The sequence below is a fragment of the Haemaphysalis longicornis genome, unplaced genomic scaffold (genome assembly GCF_048455015.1).
Source record: "Haemaphysalis longicornis isolate Haplotype H1 unplaced genomic scaffold, Haemaphysalis longicornis Haplotype H1 scaffold_10, whole genome shotgun sequence".
In the NCBI taxonomy this organism is placed as follows: domain Eukaryota; kingdom Metazoa; phylum Arthropoda; class Arachnida; order Ixodida; family Ixodidae; genus Haemaphysalis; species Haemaphysalis longicornis.
In genome coordinates, this window is record NW_027526204.1 from 100,643,795 (window position 1) to 100,663,889 (window position 20,095).

General features: G+C 48.1%; 2 protein-coding genes across 2 annotated transcripts in view; one reads left to right on the forward strand and one right to left on the reverse strand.

The window, feature by feature from the left end:
* LOC144158962 (XK-related protein 6-like) overlaps positions 1 to 12,588 on the reverse strand; it is a 30,917-nt gene extending 18,329 nt beyond the window's left edge. The window contains exons 1-3 of the mRNA XM_077690175.1: positions 12,127 to 12,588; positions 7,149 to 7,354; positions 1,164 to 1,452 (exon numbers count right to left, since the gene is read on the reverse strand). Coding sequence (XP_077546301.1) covers positions 1,164 to 1,452; positions 7,149 to 7,354; positions 12,127 to 12,554 — 923 coding nt within the window. The 5' untranslated portion in view covers positions 12,555 to 12,588. The remainder of the gene's footprint in view (positions 1 to 1,163; positions 1,453 to 7,148; positions 7,355 to 12,126) is intronic.
* A 293-nt stretch (positions 12,589 to 12,881) lies between these two features.
* LOC144158963 (XK-related protein 6-like) lies at positions 12,882 to 18,107 on the forward strand. Its single transcript, XM_077690176.1, has 2 exons — positions 12,882 to 13,731; positions 17,852 to 18,107. The coding sequence occupies exons 1-2, from the start codon at positions 13,331 to 13,333 to the stop codon at positions 18,090 to 18,092; spliced, it is 642 nt and encodes a 213-aa protein (XP_077546302.1). The 5' UTR covers positions 12,882 to 13,330; the 3' UTR covers positions 18,093 to 18,107.
* Positions 18,108 to 20,095: the final 1,988 nt, after the last annotated feature.

The following is a 20,095-nucleotide window of genomic DNA, read 5'->3' on the forward strand; positions in this document are numbered from 1 at the left end:
TGCCGGTGGGCCAGCTGCAACGTCACTTGTAATGGCCGCGTTTTTCTCAGTTTCTTTTCAAAATCGCCGATTTTCGATGGCTGTTTACGCTGTAGTAGACACGCATATTTGAGCTGTCATATTTTATATCCTGAAGTCTTTTTAGGCAGACTATACGAAAATAAGGTTTCCAAGAGATCGAAATAATGAGTGCAGTTGGCCTTTAATGCTCTTCTTCGTCCTTGAATTTCTCTCTGTCAGGAGTATTGTGACGTACACACATACATACGAATAATCTTTCCATACAGCCAGGCATACCCGCATTCCGTAATTCCCGTCCGTACTGCCCATATTTTTTCGTACCTTTTGTCATACTGTCCGATGCGGACACCCTTGACAAGCCAGGCGTACATGAGGAGCCAGCGCACAGCGTTATGACATACACACACGCATACAATCTTTCCGTATGGCCAGGAATACCCGTATTCCGTAATATGCTTTCCGTATTGCCCCTATTTTTCCGTACCTTTTGTCATACTGTCCAATGCGGACACCCTTGACAAGCCAGGCGTACATGAGGAGCCAGCGCACAGCGTTATGACATACACACACGCATACAATCTTTCCGTATGGCCAGGAATACCCGTATTCCGTAATATGCTTTCCGTATTGCCCCTATTTTTCCGTACCTTTTGTCATACTGTCCAATGCGGACACCCTTGACAAGCCAGGCGTACATGAGGAGCCAGCGCACAGCGTTATGACATACACACACGCATACAATCTTTCCGTATGGCCAGGAATACCCGTATTCCGTAATATGATTTCCGTATTGCCCCTATTTTTCCGTACCTTTTGTCATACTGTCCAATGCGGACACCCTTGACAAGCCAGGCGTACATGAGGAGCCAGCGCACAGCGTTGTGACGTACACACATACATACAAATAATCTTTCCATACAGCCAGGCATACCTGCATTCCGTAATTCCCGTCCGTAGTGCCCCTATTTTTCCGTACCTTTTGTCATACTGTCCAATGCGGACACCCTTCACGAGCCAGGTGTACATGAGGAGCCAGCGCACAGCGTTGTGACGTACACACATGCATATGAATAATCTTACCATATGGCCACGCATACCCGTATTCTGTAATTCCTGTCCGTATTGCTTGTATTTTTCCGTACCTTTTGTCGTACTGCCCGATGCGGACACCCTTGACGAGCCAGGCGTACATGAGGAGCCAGCGCACGGCGCACACGATGAACAGGGCCCAGTGAAAGACGGAGGCGAAGAGGGTCACGGCGACCAGGCGGGGGGCCAGCACCATTAGCCGCCAGCAGTAACACACCAGGGTGCCCAGCCACGACACGTTGGGGGCCTCCTCGAGCGAGAAGCGCAGCGTCCGCACGTACGCCACCAGGGACCAGGCCACCGAGCACGTCCCAAATACCACCGACACCACCTGTGCCAGCACTGTGGATGCAGGGGGGGAACAACCGGAGTTACTTGATGTAGGAGCTGTGAAACTCCCCACAGGCCCCATGCATCAAAAAGTGGCCCTACGATTGGTCCACTGTTTTGGATTTTTCCCGTACAGTGGTGCCATCTATTGGTGACAAAATAAACTGTACAACGCAGTTCGCCACTCAACGACCTGGGCGGAAAATGGTGTTTGGGTGCTCACGTAAATTTGTTGTGCTGAAGAAGCCAAACACGTACAACCACGCAGAAGATGCATATTTTCAAACTGTGCTACATCACCAGATGGCCAGAGAATGGGAATGCTTGATTTATAGCTCAAAATTGCTGCCTTTGAGACAGCCGAGTAAATGCTAGCAGATCGTGCAAAAGCTTTCCACAGGCCCCACATTTTTTAAGAAAGGGGCTGCCCCTGGTCAAAAAGCATTCAGGAAGATCCTGACTTCATCTCGTGGCAAGGAGGCGGTGTGGCAAAGCGCACATACTGCAAGCAAATTCGACATTTGCATGAGTAAGATGTCATTAGGTTCATTTGATTCCACCGGCAATTCCCACCCCTGGTTCCATGCAAGTGCTGCTGTCATTCAAGAACCGACCTGGCGCTGTTCTTCTACTTTGCACAAAGCATGCATTTGTTCTGCCAGGAGCACAGGGACAGCTGTGATATCACCTGCAGTAAGGCAGTTTCATTCAGTGAACCAAAATACAAACATAGAAACGTCATAATCGTCATCATCAACAGCCTACTCAGGCTCACTGCAGGACAAAAGCCTCTCCCATTGACCTCGAACTGCTCCTGTCCTGCACTGCTCCTGTCCTGCACCCCCGAATTTCCTCATTTAATCCCTCCATCGGGTTAGTGGCCTTCCTCTTCCTCTAGATCCATCTCTTGGTATCCACTCTGTTACCCTAATTGTTCAGTGGTTATCGTTTTGTCTCGCTACATGGCTGGCCCAAGTCCATTTCTTTTTCTTTATTTGAACTATGATATCGTCAACTCAAGTTTGTTCTCTGATCCAGGTAGCTCGTCTCCTGTCCCTTAGTGTTCTCCTAACATTCCTCGTTCCATGGCCCATTGAGACGACCTAAGTTTGCTTTCTAGTTGTTCGGTAAGGCACCAAGTTTCAGCTCCGTATGTCATCACCAGCAGTATGCACTGGCTATATATTTTTCTTTGAAGAGACAGAGGTAGCTTGCTTTTCTTTATTCGGGAGTGCTTGCCGAGTCCTCCTCAACCCATGCCTATCCTGTGCCGCATTTCACTTTCGTGGTTGGGGTCAGCACTAATCAACTGTTCCGAGGTAGTTATATCCTTTTCCTTCTTCTATGGTTTCGTTCCTAAGCTGAAGAAGACGTTCTTGACATACTTATTCCTCATTACTTTAGATTTATTCATATTCAGTTTTAGCCCCACAGCCGTACTTTCTGATTGTACTTCCTCAAGCATTGTTTGCAGGTGTTCTGCAGTCTCACTCAGCAAGACTATGTCGTCCGCAAATCTCAGATGGCTCAGGTATTCCCCGTTTATCCTTAATCCTATTTTTTCCCGGTCAAGCTTTCTAAGCACCCTTTCCAGACATGCTGTAAACAGTTTTGGTGAGATGGTATCTTCCTGTCTTACTTCCTTCCGGATTGGGAATTTATCACATTGCTTGTGGATGTCCAATAAAACCTACTCTTCACCCCAAAAATCACTACCGAGGGATCAGGAAAGATTATTGCGTGCACTGCAGGTCAACACCTTCCCACATCCTACCAGACTTCACCTCTTTGACCGGACACACTTCTCTCCACTTTACCGCTTCTGCGGAGAGCCTGGGACTCTCAGACACATAGTGGGCAGCTACGATAAGTCTACCCTAGACCCCCCTAACATCCACCTTTCCACGAAGCTTTGGGAGAGAGCCTTGGCCAGCTCCGGCCTCAAAGATCAGCTGCGCCTGATCGAAAAGTCTGTCGACGCAGCCCGAGCTCAAGGCATCCTGGAATGAGGACGCCTCTGTGATGCATTTTCTGGATTCAACTAAAGTTTATTCTCTCTCTCTCTCTATCCTTCGTTCAGTAAGTCTCTAAGTCTTCGTTCAGGCACTGCACGTGCTTTTTTTGCTGATCATTCAACTCTCTAATGGGTAGGCAAAAACAAAGTGAATTAAAAAATACATTGTGTTAGCATGTTCTAACACACTCCAGATTGTAACACGCACGTAAGTTTACTCAGGAAAATTTTAAGTGCGAATGCCCTTTATAAGCGACCCCAAACCTTCCACCGCCGGCGGCGGCGGCGGCGTCCGCAGTCCTCCTCTCCCTAGCAACGGCGTGGAGCGGAGAGGAGCGTCGGTAGCAACGGCGCGGTGACGTCACTTCACCACGTGACCGCGCTCGCTCCGCCTCCTCGCCGTGGCTGCGCGCCGCTCCCCGCACCGCTCCTCGCGCCGTGACGTCATGGTATGACGTCACAGCGCGCCTCCTCTCCCCAGCAGTTGCCGCGCGCCTCTCTCTCCACCGTGACGTCACACTCTCTCCTCTCCCCCTCGCTCGGCTGCAGCTGCCGTGCGCCGCTGTCCCTCTCCCCTTGCGCTCGCCTCCTCTCTCAGCCACCTGGCTCGGCGCGGCGTACCCCCCTATATATGCAGCGATAAACTGCCAGACCTCCGTGGGTCGGCTCGCGCGCGCTCACGGGCGAATGCCAACGGATTTTAACTTTACTCCCCCTCATAGCATCACCCCGTGCATTCGCACTTAACCATGTTCACCCTCGGGGAAATGCTTGGGAGTTTTTTTAGAAATACCTTGACACCAATTCTACCGCGCATCTGTAAAAGACATGACACACATAACAGACAGCATCTCTTGCGCTTCATAAAATTGCTTATTAAGCTCCGGCTAAAATAAACGCTAGAGTGGGGAACGTTGAAAGCATCTGTTATTTGAAACATCTCGACCTTCGTAATTTCTGACTTTAGAAGCCGTCGGTTCATTCGTTGCTCCTTTTACAAATTCTGCCTGGGAGTCTTAATGTTCCGAAAAACGTTTGCACTTGGGGCCAGAGAATACTTTCCTCGAGGCCTTGTATGACTATCTGTCACTTCCTTGTTTACACCAATCACACACGTCTCTGGGACGCCCAGTGAGCCTGATGCCCATTATCTCCTTTCGCTAATGGCACTTCAAAATCCTTTCGCTTGAATTGCCCTTCAGAGAGGCACCTTTTTGAAGCCGTAACATTGTGCGAGGTGCCAATAGCAGCAGTAGCAGACACCTGTGTAACATCTGGCTAAAGGTAAGGTACGTCCCAATTTACCCACGTAATGCTGACGGAACGTTCCGGATTGAATGAAGTTGGATTCCAGGAAATGTCAAACTAGCCGCTTTGCAGGCAATTTCACTTTCGAGGGCGATTCTAACCCGCACACAAATTTGGAGGCTACTTTCAGAGAAAAAAGGTGCATGTTAGAATTGCGCAAATACAGTGGTTGTGAACAGCATAGTACTCCTCAGTTCTAAACCTGCACCCGCCATGGTGGCTCAGTGGCTAAGGCGTTGTGCTGCTGAGCACAAGGACGCGGGTTCGATTCCCTGCCGTGGCGCCGTTTTTCTGATGGAGGCGAAAAGCAAAACCGCACGTGCGTACGAGATTTCAACGCACGATAAAGATCCCCAGGTGGTCAAAATTAATCCGGAGCCCTCCACTACGGCGCGCCTCATCGCCACCGTTGCATCGGCACGTTAAACCCTACAATCAATCAATTCTAAACCTGCAGTCATTCTGACAGGAAAGATAGTTTGGAGTTTTCAAATTGATTGATTACTGATCAGTTTCTTATTACGTGCTAAGGAAAAAAGCTTCATTCCAGCATGAATTTCTTTAATGCAACGTAAAATGTCGCCAGTCTACCCTTCACTGTTCTTCACGGCTCAGTTTGGCTGGCATGCTCTTCATTTTGCGAGCTTATGTGTTGAAGTCACTGCATGGAGTCTAAAACACACCACGTGCATTTCAACAAAGGTATGATACAAGTAAGTCGAAATGCACTCTTTCTAAATTGCACTAGCATAAACCTGAGCCCCCAAAAAGCTTCTGCAATGCGAAGAGGCCGTACGAGCATTCCAAAAGCAAACGGATGACAAACTTCCGCACACAAAATTGTTCGCCACAAAATTCTTCCAAATTTCTTTCCCTCTACTTCGCAAGTGGGCTCTATCCCGAAAGCTCTACATTGAACAACTTACTGCAAAGCCAGCACCACATTTATAACATCATAGGGAGAGGAGGGAGGGGTGAGGTTGTAGCCTCCCACCCCTCCAGCTTTAGGCGAAGAAGGAGCAACAGAAACAAGCAAGCCAGTTTAAACAAAAATTAGCACAGCTTGCGCTAGTGCTGCAATGCTGAAGGAACAGCAGAGCTGGCGGCCCCTCTCCCTTTGTCGGAGACCGGGCTGTCGCACATCACATGGATTTCCAAACTTGCTGCTGAAAGTTCTCCACGACAGGCACGCCCGGATCGTTTCATCCGCAGCCTTTCACATCTCTGCCAAAGTGGACCACGTTAGCACGCACTAGAACCCGCGGCAACCAGCTTCACGAACTCACCGTCTGTGCTCCCCACTTGAGGCTCAAACCCACGTGAACTGGCGAGGAGAACAGCACGCGAGGGATCGCACCATGAACGCTGAGCAGAGTGTTTTCAAAGGTCGAGCTGGCCGACGCCGGGTGCCCCTCACGAGGCACACGCTAACGTGCAACTTGGTATTTCTTCTTGGTATTGTTTCGGCGAACACAGGCAGACCAAGCTCGAGCCTAAACAGCTCAGCCGTTAAAAGTTCAAAGGTTCCTAAGCACTTCTTATGGGTTGTGAGTGCGAAAGCACTAATGCCCACTCGAACATCTCAGATGCCTTGATCCCGCCTCACATTCTCGAACGACCTCCTAATCTTGCCGTTTGGGACTTCGCGCTTTCACATCTGCTGGAGTGCTTTCAAACAACTTTTGTCTGCCCCCTACATGTTGCACTGCTACTCACTCCCGCTACCATGTAATGGGAGAGTTGATAATGTAATGATGATGGATTTCATAGCTTTCTGTTCACTCGTTTGGCTGCATTCTCCCTTCCCGTCATCTGCCAGTATACTGGCGCAGACGGCCACTTCTCCCTACTGCCGAGTTAGAGCAAGCGCTATGGAACACCTCATGCTACGGAACACTTCTTAAGGAACCATTCCGTGGCTTCCCACATCAAAGTCTCATTTTAGGAGCGAAGCCCGTTTGGGGCTGGGGCTATTGGCGTCTCCTGTCGCTGTCGTAATCGTCGTCTCATGTAGTCACGGTACTAAAAAACACCGGCACACTCGTTAACCCCTTGCGCCGGAGCGCTTCGTAACGCGTACTAAAAAAACACCGAGACACTCGTTAATGCTTCACGCTGGAGCAATTCGTGCTTCAAAGACAAGAGACATTTACAACAAAGTTGTATACCTCTACCCCTCAACGGCTTCATCTCCATGGGCAAAAACGCCTAGGCGCCAAGAATACACTTATGCATTGCATCCTTTTCCCCTTCCCAGGTTTCACGTTAGTGGAGATGGCCCGGGATTTTTTCCATGAATGGGCCTTTTTGATGTTTTCACATTAACAGGATGAATTTATCGGCGCCCACTGCGAGTACAGCTGTCGAAACGGAAAGCCCCCCTCACCCAGAGTCTTTGCCTGGTCCGGCGTGGTCATCAGCACGTAGGCCTGCAGCAGCAGCTGAGGAACGGACTCCAGAAAGGACTCGACCAGCCGCAGGATGGACGCGTCGTTGTCCTCCCACAGCATCAACTGGTAGTAGACGCGACGATCCGTCTTGGTCCGCGACTTGTCCTGGCTCTTGATGCCAAAGATCAAAGAGCTCAGGTACCTGCAAGGTGTTCCACACGAAAGTTAAGGGGGCACATGGGTCTTTGATCAGAAACTTTTTTTTTGAAATTATAATGATAGAAATTAGGGGGGGGGGGGGGGGGGGGGGGCATATGAATTTTTTCATTCTGATTGTATATCTAACATTTGTATTGGTGTAAAATGACTATATTCAAATTTATTCGGATTTGTATTGTTTTGGTGCAAAATGACTATTTTCAGATTTATTTGGATTTGTATGTCTGATTTTTTGACAGCATTATGTGATTTTTTGACAGCATTTGTAAAATAAACTGCTGGAGGGATGCAGCTGAACAAGGTATCGGTGAATTGTGCACAAATCAAGGAGTGCAGTAAGACTAACATTGTCATTCTATCTGGTCTGCAGCAGAAGTTACGACACTTTGAAGATTGGGCCTGGAAGGCAAAACCGGTTTTCCTGATTTCCACCTTTCAAGCTCAATCTTCTAACTGTCATAACTTCTGCTACAGACCAGATAGAATGACAATGTTAGCCTTATAGCACTCCTTGGTTTGTGCACAGTTCACCGGTACCTAGTTCAGCTGCAACCCTCCAGCAGTTTATTTTACAAATGCTGTCAAAAAATCAAATATAAAAATCAAAATAAATTTGAATATAGTCATTTTACACGAAAGAAAATTTTATATCTACAATCAGAAAGGAAAACTACATATGCCCCCCAATTTCTATCATCATAACTGTAAAACTAAACTTTTTTGGTTTAAGACTTCTGCATTATCACCTAGAGTGATAACAGGGGTTCGATACCACTGCTCCTGAGGTCCACGATGGTCCTGATACTTCCGTAAATAGAGTGCTACAGCACACATCAAGGCGGTACTAAAATACCAAAACAAGTTGGTCCCTATCAGTATTTACAGTGCCATAAATGCAGCTATACTACTAGAGGAAACGGCAGTTGCCTGTTAACACAGGTGATGGCAAAAGCTTGAAAAGAGGTACCACCAGTCCACCACCATCCTGTATGCTTTTCTTGCACTCCAATTTGCACCTTCGCGAATCGTGAATGGTGGAACGGGAATGATGGAGCCTGGCTTAACTGCTTCCTGAAGCATTTGTCACAGTGGGTACGCGTAAGCGTGAAAGAAATGTACGCAAGAACTCTTGCTGAGCACACGTGTTTGAAGAAGGCACAAACTTTAGCTCTTAAATATTTTTAAGTATGATCCTTCGCTACAACTGCTGGTAGTTTTCATTTCACTTTCGATTTCAGCCCCATGTTTTGCTCAGTCGTCAGTACTGTCACGAGACTTATTCAAGTGAACTCGCCAGCTCTTGGTGCTTCTCAATGTCTGCATTTATTTGTTTGCAATGACTACTGGCAATACTCCGAGATTACTGGCACAGTCGGCAAAACAGACTGTCCAGCCAACAGCTGCCACGCTGGAAAAACGTGCGGGTAGTTTCTGTTGGTTCTCCTCAGTGGCTGGATCCCCCTTGCTGGAAATGCCTTCAAAGAATTTGTAGGCAATCCCTCTTCCTGATGTGCAATGCGGTCTAATTTAGAGTCACGTAAAAATGGAGAGAAGTTGGAAAAAAAATCAAAGGCATTCCACTCACTGCGAAAGCTGTCGGAACTGCAGAGCAGTGATTCACCATAATGGGCTGTAGTGCCGTTATCCTCTTAGTGCTACCACCCAATGCAATTCAAATTTCCCGCCTTCGCAGTGTTCGCATGCCCCTGCCAGCGAGAGTTCTGTTCTTTTTGTGCTTGCATTTCCTACTGCACGCGCCAGCATTGCATTGCCACTTTTTTTCACTTACTATCGTAAAACCCATCCCAACCAGCGTTCCTAACTGAATGAATGCGGGCGCTGCCGGTAAATTACGTAAATTTTGCCTCAGATGTACCAGCAGTTTTCTTTGCGCTAAACAACGGGGAGATGTATGACAAGCGCCAGCGGCACATGAGTTTCGCACGCTTATGACTACATAAACCGCTTGGCTTTCGAAGCCTCTGGGTTACGCCGCGACGACAGAATGCTGTGTGACTCTACTTATCTCCAGCAAGCGAGCTACGACAAAACGAGCCCCTAAAGTGCTCTGCACTTAAAATCAGAGTTTTGGCAATCTATTTCTAAGCAAACAATATCGTTTGCTGCTGAATAAAAGCTAGAACAGCTTTAGCCCAGTCTGGTCCGTTGTCGGACCTTGCCCGAAAACGGAACACAGCCGTAGCGGTCTGCTATTGGGTTCCACCTGACTTGGGTGTTCAAGGTTCAACTTCGTGGTTTTTCCCACTTCGATGCTTTCGCATTCTTTGTGTACATGATGCACCATCTCTTGAGGGATAGGTGAACTTTGTTTGTTCAAGTTTACTTCCTTTTGCACAAGGGCACAGCACAATGCTCAGCAACCCGCCGCCCTGGCTCAGTGGCTAAGGCGTTGCGCTGCTAAGCACGAGGTCGCGGGTTCGATTCCCGGCCACCGCGGCCGCTTTTCTCATGGAGGCGAAAAGCAAAAACGCCCGTGTGTACAAGATTTCGGCGCACATTAAAGATCCCCAGGTGGTCAAAATTAATCCGGAGCCCTCCACTACGGCGCACCTCATCACCTGCGTTGCGTCAGTGCGTTAAACCCTACAATCAATCAATCAATCAATCAATCAACAATGCTCAGCATGGGGCTTCTGGATCCCAAAGCGTTTTCACGGGCGCACTGTTTGCTGAGAAGCGGGGCTACTTTCTCATTGCGTGCGTTTTGTGGTGGTACACTTGGCGAAAGTGATGATGACTTCTGTGAGGTGGAGAATAACGTGCCTGCCTCCATCAGATGTGCTGTTTGTAACAACAGAAAACAAAAAGAAGGCAGGAGGGAAATCGCGTGTTCCTGCAAAACCTGCTGTAAGAACACCGGCCTGAACCCAGGAGATAGCTTCGAGTGGTTTCATACACCGCCGAAATATCGGTAAAGGAATTGCAAGCAGAATACACGAGAAAAATTAAATATCCGGCAAGTTTTTCTTGCACAGTTTGTGTTTTTCTTTACGGTGCCAGAAATTGGAAAAGTAGTTTCAGACTAGGACGGCCGGAAAGTGTTGGACCGGAACAGGTTAAATGGCGTGACCTTTCAGTTGAAACAAAAAGTCGTCTGGCCTTTAAGTGGCCCTTAAATGTTTATCGAACCAAATTTTCAGCGATGGCGGAGAAGATGCGCTGGGGCTACGTTTGCAACTTGGTGTAGCAGACTGCTTCTTACAAACTTCACGCTGTGCTTACAGCGGGCATCAGCCAATAGGAGGGTCTGATGCAGTGAGATCGGCCAATGAGTACAGCAGATGCACCAAAAAAATTGTTCTTTAAGTTGTCGCCACTCTCATCATCTGCTTCAATCAAGAGGACGCAGACGAAATGCCTTGGGACTATTTGTTTCAATGAATTGAGGCGCTAGGACAACGGGACAAGTGAGTCAACACACAAAATGCTTGTCCTGTTGTCCTAGGACTTCGATTCATTGTCATGTTCTACGAACAGGCCCAAACTAGCACCCTCGTGAACTACTTGTTTGACACATTGCATCATCAGTGCCTCTTCATACCTCACAGACACTACAGCACTGCACGCAGTCACCTAAACAGCACATAAGCTTTTTAAAAGTTTTTAATCTGCAGAAAGAAAAAAGAAAGAACTACCAGACGCATATGCGCGCATTTGTTACTTTGTTGCAGGGTCTTGCGAACCACTGACAGCAACCTTGTCTTGTGCAGGTAAATGCTGTTACGATTACAGTAAAACCTTGTTATGGCAAAGTCCTCCGAACAAGAGAATGGATTCATTATAAGCAATACTTTGTTAAAAGCAGACATGATTTGCTATCAGTGTACTGCAGTGGAAACCATGAGAAACGTTGAATAAAGCGAGATTTTGATTAAAGTGATTCCCTTACAATGACGGTTTAGTGTACGTACAAAACCAAAAGCGGCACAAGTCATGTTGAACAGTAAAACAAAAAATATGTGGTAATGCACACAGACGTATCACGTTAGGACGAACCTGGAGGAACGAAAAGGATTAGTTCATGATATTATTACGTGAAGAATAGGAGAGCCTTGAGGCGTGGTTAAACTTTGCACAAAAACAGAGCACTGCCTAGCATTTATGCTAGAAAAATAATCAGAGAACAGAATATGTATCTAAATGCATGGCTGCGGAGGGTCCAAAAGAAAATGTAAGTTGACGCGTCAGACGTTTTGTTGTACATATAATCACTCCCACATACTATTACTGCACAGGACTTTGACTAACATGCGCGTTTTCTTTGTTGTTGATGTTGTTGTATTTAGAATTATTTAAATTGTTACTTTGGGAAAAATTAATGCTAGTGGACTGCGAAATTTTCTGTGTGCTACGATTAGCTAAGTTATCGAGTATTGTGCTCAGGCCTTGATATCTGAAGCTAAATCAATACATTTCGGTTCATGAGAATTTATTCGTGCTAATTGTATGAGTTTTCTTCTTTTTTTTTTTTTTTTACTTTCGAGCTTGTATGAGCGCTATTTTCAACCTTTGAAGTTAGCTGATAGCGCCACAGTGAAAAGGGATCTACGTACGCCTACAGTATTACTATATGGGCAGCAGATAAAGCTGCTATAGTCGCTATTTGATTCACCGTCGGGCGGTAAATCAACGCACAGCAGATTAGATTGTAGTGTGAGCACGTTCAAAGTGCGCGCGTCCTACGATCTACGCAACCAACTGAAAAGTAGAGAAGAAACAACACAAGGACATTACCTGAAGAGTATGGCGAGCTGGAAGACGTGAAGAACAATGGTCAGCCACGTCTTCTGCCTGTACAGGTCGTTCTCGGGGTGACGGGTCTGAATGACGTACCACTTGAGGCTGATCCAAGTGACGACCCACGACGGCAAGAGAATGAATACGAGCGTGAGGCCGAAGTAGAGCATGTTGCCGTGCTGGAAGTACTTGTACGCCACCCAGGCGTCCATGAACACGTCGCCGATCACGGTCAGCATGGAGAACACGAGCACCGCCTTGTCCACGCGGGAGAACGATAGCGACTCGGACACGGCGTCCAGTTCGACGTCGTCATCCATGGTCCTGAAGCCGTCCATCCGCGCCGTGGGAGCCGCCGGCGGCGACGTCGCGGGCGAGTATGCCCCACCGTTCGCCGGGCTCGGCGATGCCGGCGTCGCCAGCATTTCGACCCGCCCGACGTCGGCCACTCCCGATCAAAGACTTGTCGGCGAACGAACGGGTTTGTTTACCTCGGAAGCCGAGGAGGCGGGCGGCGGCAGGACGCAGCGGCGGTCATCTTTCGAGGGCGGAAGTGCAAGGCGAGATCACTTCCGGTGTCCGGAGCAGACGACAACCTTTTGCTCCAGTTCCTTTCAGAGCGAATGCCGGTCGATCGCAGCTCGCTTAGGCCTGGGACAGCTGCCCGAAAATGCCACGCTCGGCTTCTCAGCCTCGCACAAAAGCGCTGACGAATTCCCTCCCCGTTATCACTTCACGCAAGTCCGGCTCGGAGTCTCTCCGTGGCGTGCAGGAGTACGGAATGCGCGGAAACCGAAAACAGAAACCGTCAAAATAACTGAAGCATGCAAGTTCACGTCGTCGCTCACATTCCGCCGTTTCGACGAGGCCTCCAACGCGACCAGCGAGCTGTGGCTTGACGCGTGAAGAGAACAAAAGGACCCGCGTGGATCGAGCAGTGTTATAAAAAGCAGGGGGGAGAGGCTGGATCCCTGCGGAGTACGTCACTGTGCTCCGGTCAAACGTCACGCTCAGCCGAGGACGAAAAGGATGCGTGTTGCGCTGGTTGCGGTCCTGTTGTCAGATGATGACCCGTCGAGGGTTCCGTGCCAGTGGACCGCGATGTGCGGTGGAGTGCCCTGCGCTGCCGCTGACATCAGGCAGCAACGAATTGAGTGAGATCACGTCCCCGTGGCTCTAATGGCAGCGGCGGAACGGAGCGATGTCAGCAGAAAAAGCGGAGGTGCGTGGTGCCAACGGATCGACGGACTCGAACTGCAACTGCGAGCCCGTCGTGACGGTCGTCAAGCCGTCGTCGATGCGAACGGCTTTCAAGCAACGCAAGTACACCATTCTCGACGGCCTGTGCGTCCTGTGCTCCGTGGGGAGCTTCTTGTTCGACACCGGCTCGGACATCTGGGTCGCGTACCGACACTACAATGACGGCAGCTACTGGTACTTCGGGCTCACCGTGGCCTTTATTCTGGTACCAGCGACCATCATGATGTGCTTCAGCTTTCGCTGGTACCTGCTAGATCTCAAGCAGCACGGCAAGCATCCGTCCAAGTTGCAGTGGTGTGTGCGGACGGCTTTTCATTTGTTGCAGCTCGGACAAGTCGTCAGGTGAGATTAGCGGGCGAAATTTGTCCGCCAGTGAAGCGACGTCATGTTTGCTGTGGCAGTGTTTGGCTGTGTTATTGCGCGCTCTGCGTTCAACAAGGTTGCATTTTGTGAAACTACGCACAGAAACTAGGCGAGGCCGGGTGTGCGGATAGCTGCCAAGTGCACGTCGCAGCGGCCCTGATCGTCTTTTGATTGTTTTCAGCTGTTTATTGACAGCCGTAATTCACTGCCTGGCAACGATCTGCTCTAGGGCCAAACAATGCCTTCTGCATATACGGATTGTTGGCTGTCTCGCTGATATAAGTCGCCTGAACAATGCAGTGTACTTTCCCTGCTATCTCGGTTTTTATCTCGGGTTTCGCGCCCGCGTGTGATTTCACCGTGGAGCTGTGTTGTAAAACATCTAGTGTGCTGTAAAACATCTACTAACTTCGTGTCGTCGGATATATTTTGGTAAATTACAAGGGCGAAAAGGCTACCTCAATGTCAAAATACATGCAACTTAAATACAATTTAAAGGAACCATGAAAACAACACACCTTCTTGTTTCATTTTAAAGAACAGCCGTTTGATAAAAACAACTTGATGATCCACTCTATTACGGTATCGAAGATGACTGTTTTCTCGACGAGAAAACTCACAAATATTGATAAATGGGAAGTTTCATGCTGGACGACGTCAGCGGTGGTGTCATTGGAGATCGAGGCACTAAAACAGAGCAATCACTCCATGCTAGTATTCGAGCAGTGCTATCATATGGAATGAGAACAGCAAATACGATCACAGTCATGTTGATATGTGGCAACTTTTTGCGGCAGCCACCATTAACACGGTCTTGTTCCTTAAATTTGATATCATAGGAGCAGTGCGAGACGGTGGCTGGTGATTGAGTTGCCGCCGTTTCGTCTGCTTTTTTTTTATTATCCATGTGAAGTTTGCGTGGAAGTGAACAGATTCTTGTAATGACTGACCAGTCTTTGGATAGAGCAAACCAAGTCGTACTTTTCACCCGTCGTCATCATGGCTAAGGCGTCGTGCTGTTGAGCGAGCCCAAGAACACGGGTTTAATCTTGGCAGCAGTGGCTACTTTTCAAATGGAGGCGAAAAGGGAAAACGCCTCTGAGTCGAGCTTTTGGCGCACATTTAAGATACCCGGCTGGTAAAAATTAATCTGGCACCCTCAATTATGGTGCATCCCATAGTGCAAGTGCAGATTTGGTGTGTTAAACCCCATATTTTTTTTTTTTTGAACTTGTATTTCACCTGTGTGGTCCTTTCAGCAATGATTAAAGCACTTAAAAACATGGATGTGCGTAGCTCGGTGCACTTCACTTATTGTGCAGCAAAGTCGCGTCTATTTCGAACTAGCCGAAAGTGGCTTATTTCTTTTGGGACTACTTTCGGCCATTGGATTTTCAACTTTAGCCCCTTTGGTATTGCCGAAGTAAAATTTTGGATCTCAGACAGATTACTACTGTAAAGACGACAAACTGCCATATTTGCGCATTGCATGCGCTTAAGTCGTGCCAAAAGGGAAACTTTCAACGCGCGGCCTTTCCTTTCTGTGCACTAACTTTAGCAGGCAGTGTTCAGACCACATTTTTATGTCGTGTTTTATAGCGGGACACACTGTTCATCTTATTAAAGAAGCACGGACCACACAAAGGAGAACTGTCTGTACTCTGCTGCCAGAAAGAGGTAAAATGCAAATGGAACCTTGATGCACGAAATAGCGTTTTTTTTTTTTTTTTTTTGAGTGAGGCTAAATATGGGCGGGACAGATCTTACAGGCACAAAGTGTAGCAAGTGAGGTGAGTTGAAGCACATTCATCGTGAACGTAGCACAATAACGAGGCAAGTAAGTGCACAGGGAACCTAAATAAATTATAAATTTAAATTAATATTATCGCTCACATAAACGCACCACAACCAAGCTATCGTTTTACTGCTTGGAGCCGTAACTTTGGTTTTCCTTTTTACTTTTAATTAAGGAGTTCTGGCAGGAAATTTTCCTGTTATGGTTCTTTTTGCTGCTATGGGTGCCTACCAGCTCAGTAAGCATAGAATGGCGCATTAGATGGTCGATCACAGTGTAAATGATTATTTACAGCCTCGTTTATTTGTGCCAGTTTCGGTTTCGAACAAGCAAACACCAAGGCGGCTGCTATGACAGGAAGGTACTCATGAGAGAGAGAGAGAGAGAAACGTCTATTTGAGCTTTCTGAAGTGGGAGTGGTTTCTTACTCCGGGAATCCACGAGGTGAGAAGAGAGCCTTCGCTCTAGATGCCAGGAGTTGCTGTACGTCCAGATGGCTGCTGGTCACCAGGTTAGAGCTCCCACAGCTCAGTGGTGGGAAGAGGGGATTGGAGAAGCGGAAGTTTGGGATTGCGCTTACACTGTATTATAATATGAGGTAGAGTTCCGGGTTGTGAACAGAACTGGCATTCAGCAGAGTATTGACTTCGAAACGTACGATGCAGGCGAACTGGGTTAGGGAAGGTATTAGTTTGTATTCTGCGGAGTAGTGATCCTTCTTCCTTGGGGTGAGGGGGAGGAAAGTGTAGTCTGTCGGAGCAGTAATACTGCGTTATGTCTTGATAGGTGATGAGAGGGATGGATGATGTGGTCTCTTCGGAAGCCTGGAGAGGAGGGTGCAGGCTTGCTGATGAGCAAAGTTGTTGTCCGTCAGTGCAGGCCGTCAGAACAGGCCGTCAGAACAGGCACATGCAGGCCATGGCAAACTCGAATTCTTTGGAAGCTCTGGCGTGAAGTGTTTTGCAGTACTTGAAGTGTTTTGCACCAAAAAACGAAGAAAAAGAAGTGAAGAAAGCAATGCTAGCGCAATGTAGCAGTAAAAAAGTCTTCGAAAAGTATTGCCAGGGGAAGCCAAAATGTTTTCCCTCCAACGCAGGTAAGCAGACTTAAAGGGGCCATGCAGACCAAACACAAGTTTAGTTCATTCAAAAGATTGCCTCGTTAGAATCACACTGCCTACACTTTTAACGCACACTTCGCTCAAATTAGCTATATAATGAGGAAAAAAATGGCCGTGTATCTGCTCCTTTCGTTGCAAATGTCACCGAAAGACGAGTCGACTGGCGCCCCTGCCAAGTGAAGGCCTCCCTTCTCTTTCCCGCTCACCTCTTATGCTGTTCCTCAAACGCAAATTAGGCAGGGCGTATCAGCTTGCCAAACCAGCTAATTGTGCTTAAATGTAATGCATATTCATTTTCAAGCGGTAAGAATGGTGGGGTAAACAATGAAAGTTACGAAAATACGCATAAACATAGAAGTACCGATGCGCACTGCTGTTGATACTGGGCGCACTACGCTTGTTTAAGCTGCACAACTGTCCGCCACTTTGGAGTTGTCTTACACGACACTGGCCGATTGGCGTAAGCGACATTGTCTTACGTGACCCTGTTTGTCAAGCATACCTCATGTTTCACGAAACGATTATGTTATACCGTAACAAAAACAAGCCAGGTGCAAATACAGTCAAATTAAAATAAAGCAATGGCAGACAATGTTCAGCGCCATCTGGGATGGCTGGTGGTAAGCAAGGCTGGCGAACCTCATCATCATCATCACCACCACCACCACCACCGCCACAGCTTATCTACGCCCACTGCAGGGCAAAGGCCTCTCCCATTGATCTACAATTACCCCGGTCCTGTGCTATCTGCGACCAATTTATCCCCGTAGGCTTATTGGTCTCATCTGCCCACCTAACTTTCTGCCACCCCTGCAACGCTTGCCTTCCGCTTGGCGAGCCTCATGGCGCACTGGAGGTTCATTTGAATACCCGCTTCTGTGACTTCATGGCAGACGCCACGAAAACACACTATTTGGCGGGAGAATCAAAATTTTAATGTCAATTATTTAATTTTGTATCAAATACGGCATTGTTTGCTCCCGGACAAGCACTGGGGGCTGTATAAAACACAAAATCTTTTGAATAAAACAAACTTGTACCTTGTCTTCGTGGCCCCTTTAAGTTCCGCGAAGATTTTTTTTTGTAAGTTGATGTCCGTGTATTTGTGTCTCCATTTCGTTTGCGTTGTTACCAATACCGTCCCGAACACCCGAATGCTGCCACCGTTGGCCCCCCCTGTGCAGGTATGTGGACGCCCTCATCTACGGCCTCAAGAGCGCGCGCAGCAAGTCGGAGCAGCGGGAGTTCTACCGGCGCAGTGCGGAGGAGGACGTGGACGCCAGCATGCTGCGCCTGTTCGAGTGCTTCATGGAGGCCACCCCGCAGCTCATCCTGCAGATCTGCATCCTCGCCAGGGACTACCCGCACCAGGAGGAGGACTTCTGGACCAGTCAGTTGGCGACGCCCCGCTCTCTTCTTTTCTGACTTCAAACTGGGGGCTTTTACACACTGAGGCTGCGCTTAGGTTTTGATGTTTGCTGCAGATTGATTCAGCCTACTAAAGTGCAGCTTGGTACGTATCGACGGATGGGAAAACTAGCGAGAAAAAAAATTAGCAGTGGCTTAGCCCGGCTATGCCAGGATATACGTAGCGTGAGTTAAGGTTCAGCTGGTTATTCTTAGGTTTCCTAGTTGCCTAGGATTAGCTGATTATCATGCTTACTGCTGCTAAAACGATTTCAAATCCAATTTAATCCAATCCAGTCCAGTCCAGTCACTGCACCTCGCGCATGCGCAGCACGGCTCTCCAGGAGCCACGTGATACGGCTATCAAGTGACTCCAGCACAGCGTCAGACTTCACTACTACACAACGGAGGCGCACAGCTGAGCACGCGGCGGCGCCAGTGCGTCTGCCGCGGCTATGACGTCACTCCTCTGGATTGCGCAGACCGGCCAATGTGCAGACCCAATGCTCTACACACCCGTACTCCAATTGGATTACAAATAGAAAAATAAAAAGAAGAACCAATAAATAAATAAATAAAAAGAAAGGAACCAATACAATCTAATTTAATCCAATCCAAGCCAAGCCAATCCAATGCTCCTCGCGCTTGCGCAGCAGGGCCCTTCAAGGTCCACGCGAAACTGCTCAACCTCGGCCAGTGTAGCTTATGCTACAAAAAAAAGGACGCAGACACAAGGAGAGACGAAACAACATAGCGCTGGACCTTTGTCTCATCTCGTCTCTCCATGTTGTTGCGTCCTTCTTTTCGCTGGTTTTCCAATCTGTCAGCCTACTGCTTGGGATGTTTAATGGAGTCCGAAATCCTCTACACGAAGGCCCCGTCAGGAACATAGTGGTGCAACCACTATGAATCTGTTTGTTATCGCACCACTACAGGGCCTTACCCAGAAATTTTTTTAAGTGCAGAAAACTTTAGGGACTCGCCTTGTTGTAGCTCGCTCGCTGGACCCAAGTAGAGCCCCACAGCGTACCGACATAGTGGCGTCCCACAGAGGCGTCGAAAACCAAGCGGTTTTTATAGTCATAAGTGTTCGAAACTCCTGAACCGTTTACCCTTGTCATACATCTCCCCGTTGTTTACCCCAAGGAAAACTGCAGGTACATTTCAGGCAAAATATATGTAATTAACCGGCAGCGGCCGTGTTCATTCAGTTAAAATTGCACGTTGGGTCGGTTTTTACGATAGTAAGCGAAAAAAAGTGGCAGTTAAAGAAAAAAATTCCGCGTTCCAAGCTGCGCAGTAAGACGCCAGCGGCACCAGCACGTGCAGGAGGAAAAGCAGGCACAAAAAGAACAAAACTCCTGCTGGCACAGTTTCAGGCAGGAGGCGCGCGAGCACTGTGAAGGTGGGAAATTTGAATTGAATTGGACAAACCTCCGTTCCATTCATCAAGAGAGGAGTGAGGCAGGGTGACGAAGAGTGTGATGGGTGGTAGCGTTTAGCGGATAACGGCGCTACAGCCCATTATGGCGAATGACGGCTGCGCACTTCCGACAGCTTTCGTGTGGAGTGGAACTGCTTTGATTTTCTTTTCGGAAAGAGTTATGGGTTATGGGAAGGTTGACGTTTGGCCAAAGGAACACTAGCACTCGCTTACATTGCCTGAAAAATACTTCAGGGAGGTTCGATTCTAGATGTTCGAATCAGAGCAGCTAGTATTTGCAAAATCGCTACAAAAAAAAAAAACTGGTGATGTCACCTCATCTAACTGCGTTAATTGCAGCAGCTAATCATGTGGCAAGTGGTCGCATCTCACAAAAGGTCATATATACTACTGTCAAACAGGTAAGAGATGGCAGTCATAATATTGACACATTATTAGGGGTTTGAGAGATTTTCCCATGAGATGTTGGGCTCGGCAGAAGCCATGCTCATCAAGTGTCGGGCAAATGTGTCATCACGCGAACTGACGCTGGTTCCAACATTATGTAAGGTGAGCTAAAAAAAAAAAAAAGTGGCGG

Excerpts from the sequence above, each read along its gene's own strand:
- LOC144158963 (XM_077690176.1), top strand. The coding sequence starts at position 13,331 with ATGTCAGCAGAAAAAGCGGAGGTGCGTGGTGCCAACGGATCGACGGAC. Across the intron at positions 13,732-17,851 it reads CAGCTCGGACAAGTCGTCAG|GTATGTGGACGCCCTCATCT; the intron begins GTGAGATTAGCG and ends CCCCCTGTGCAG.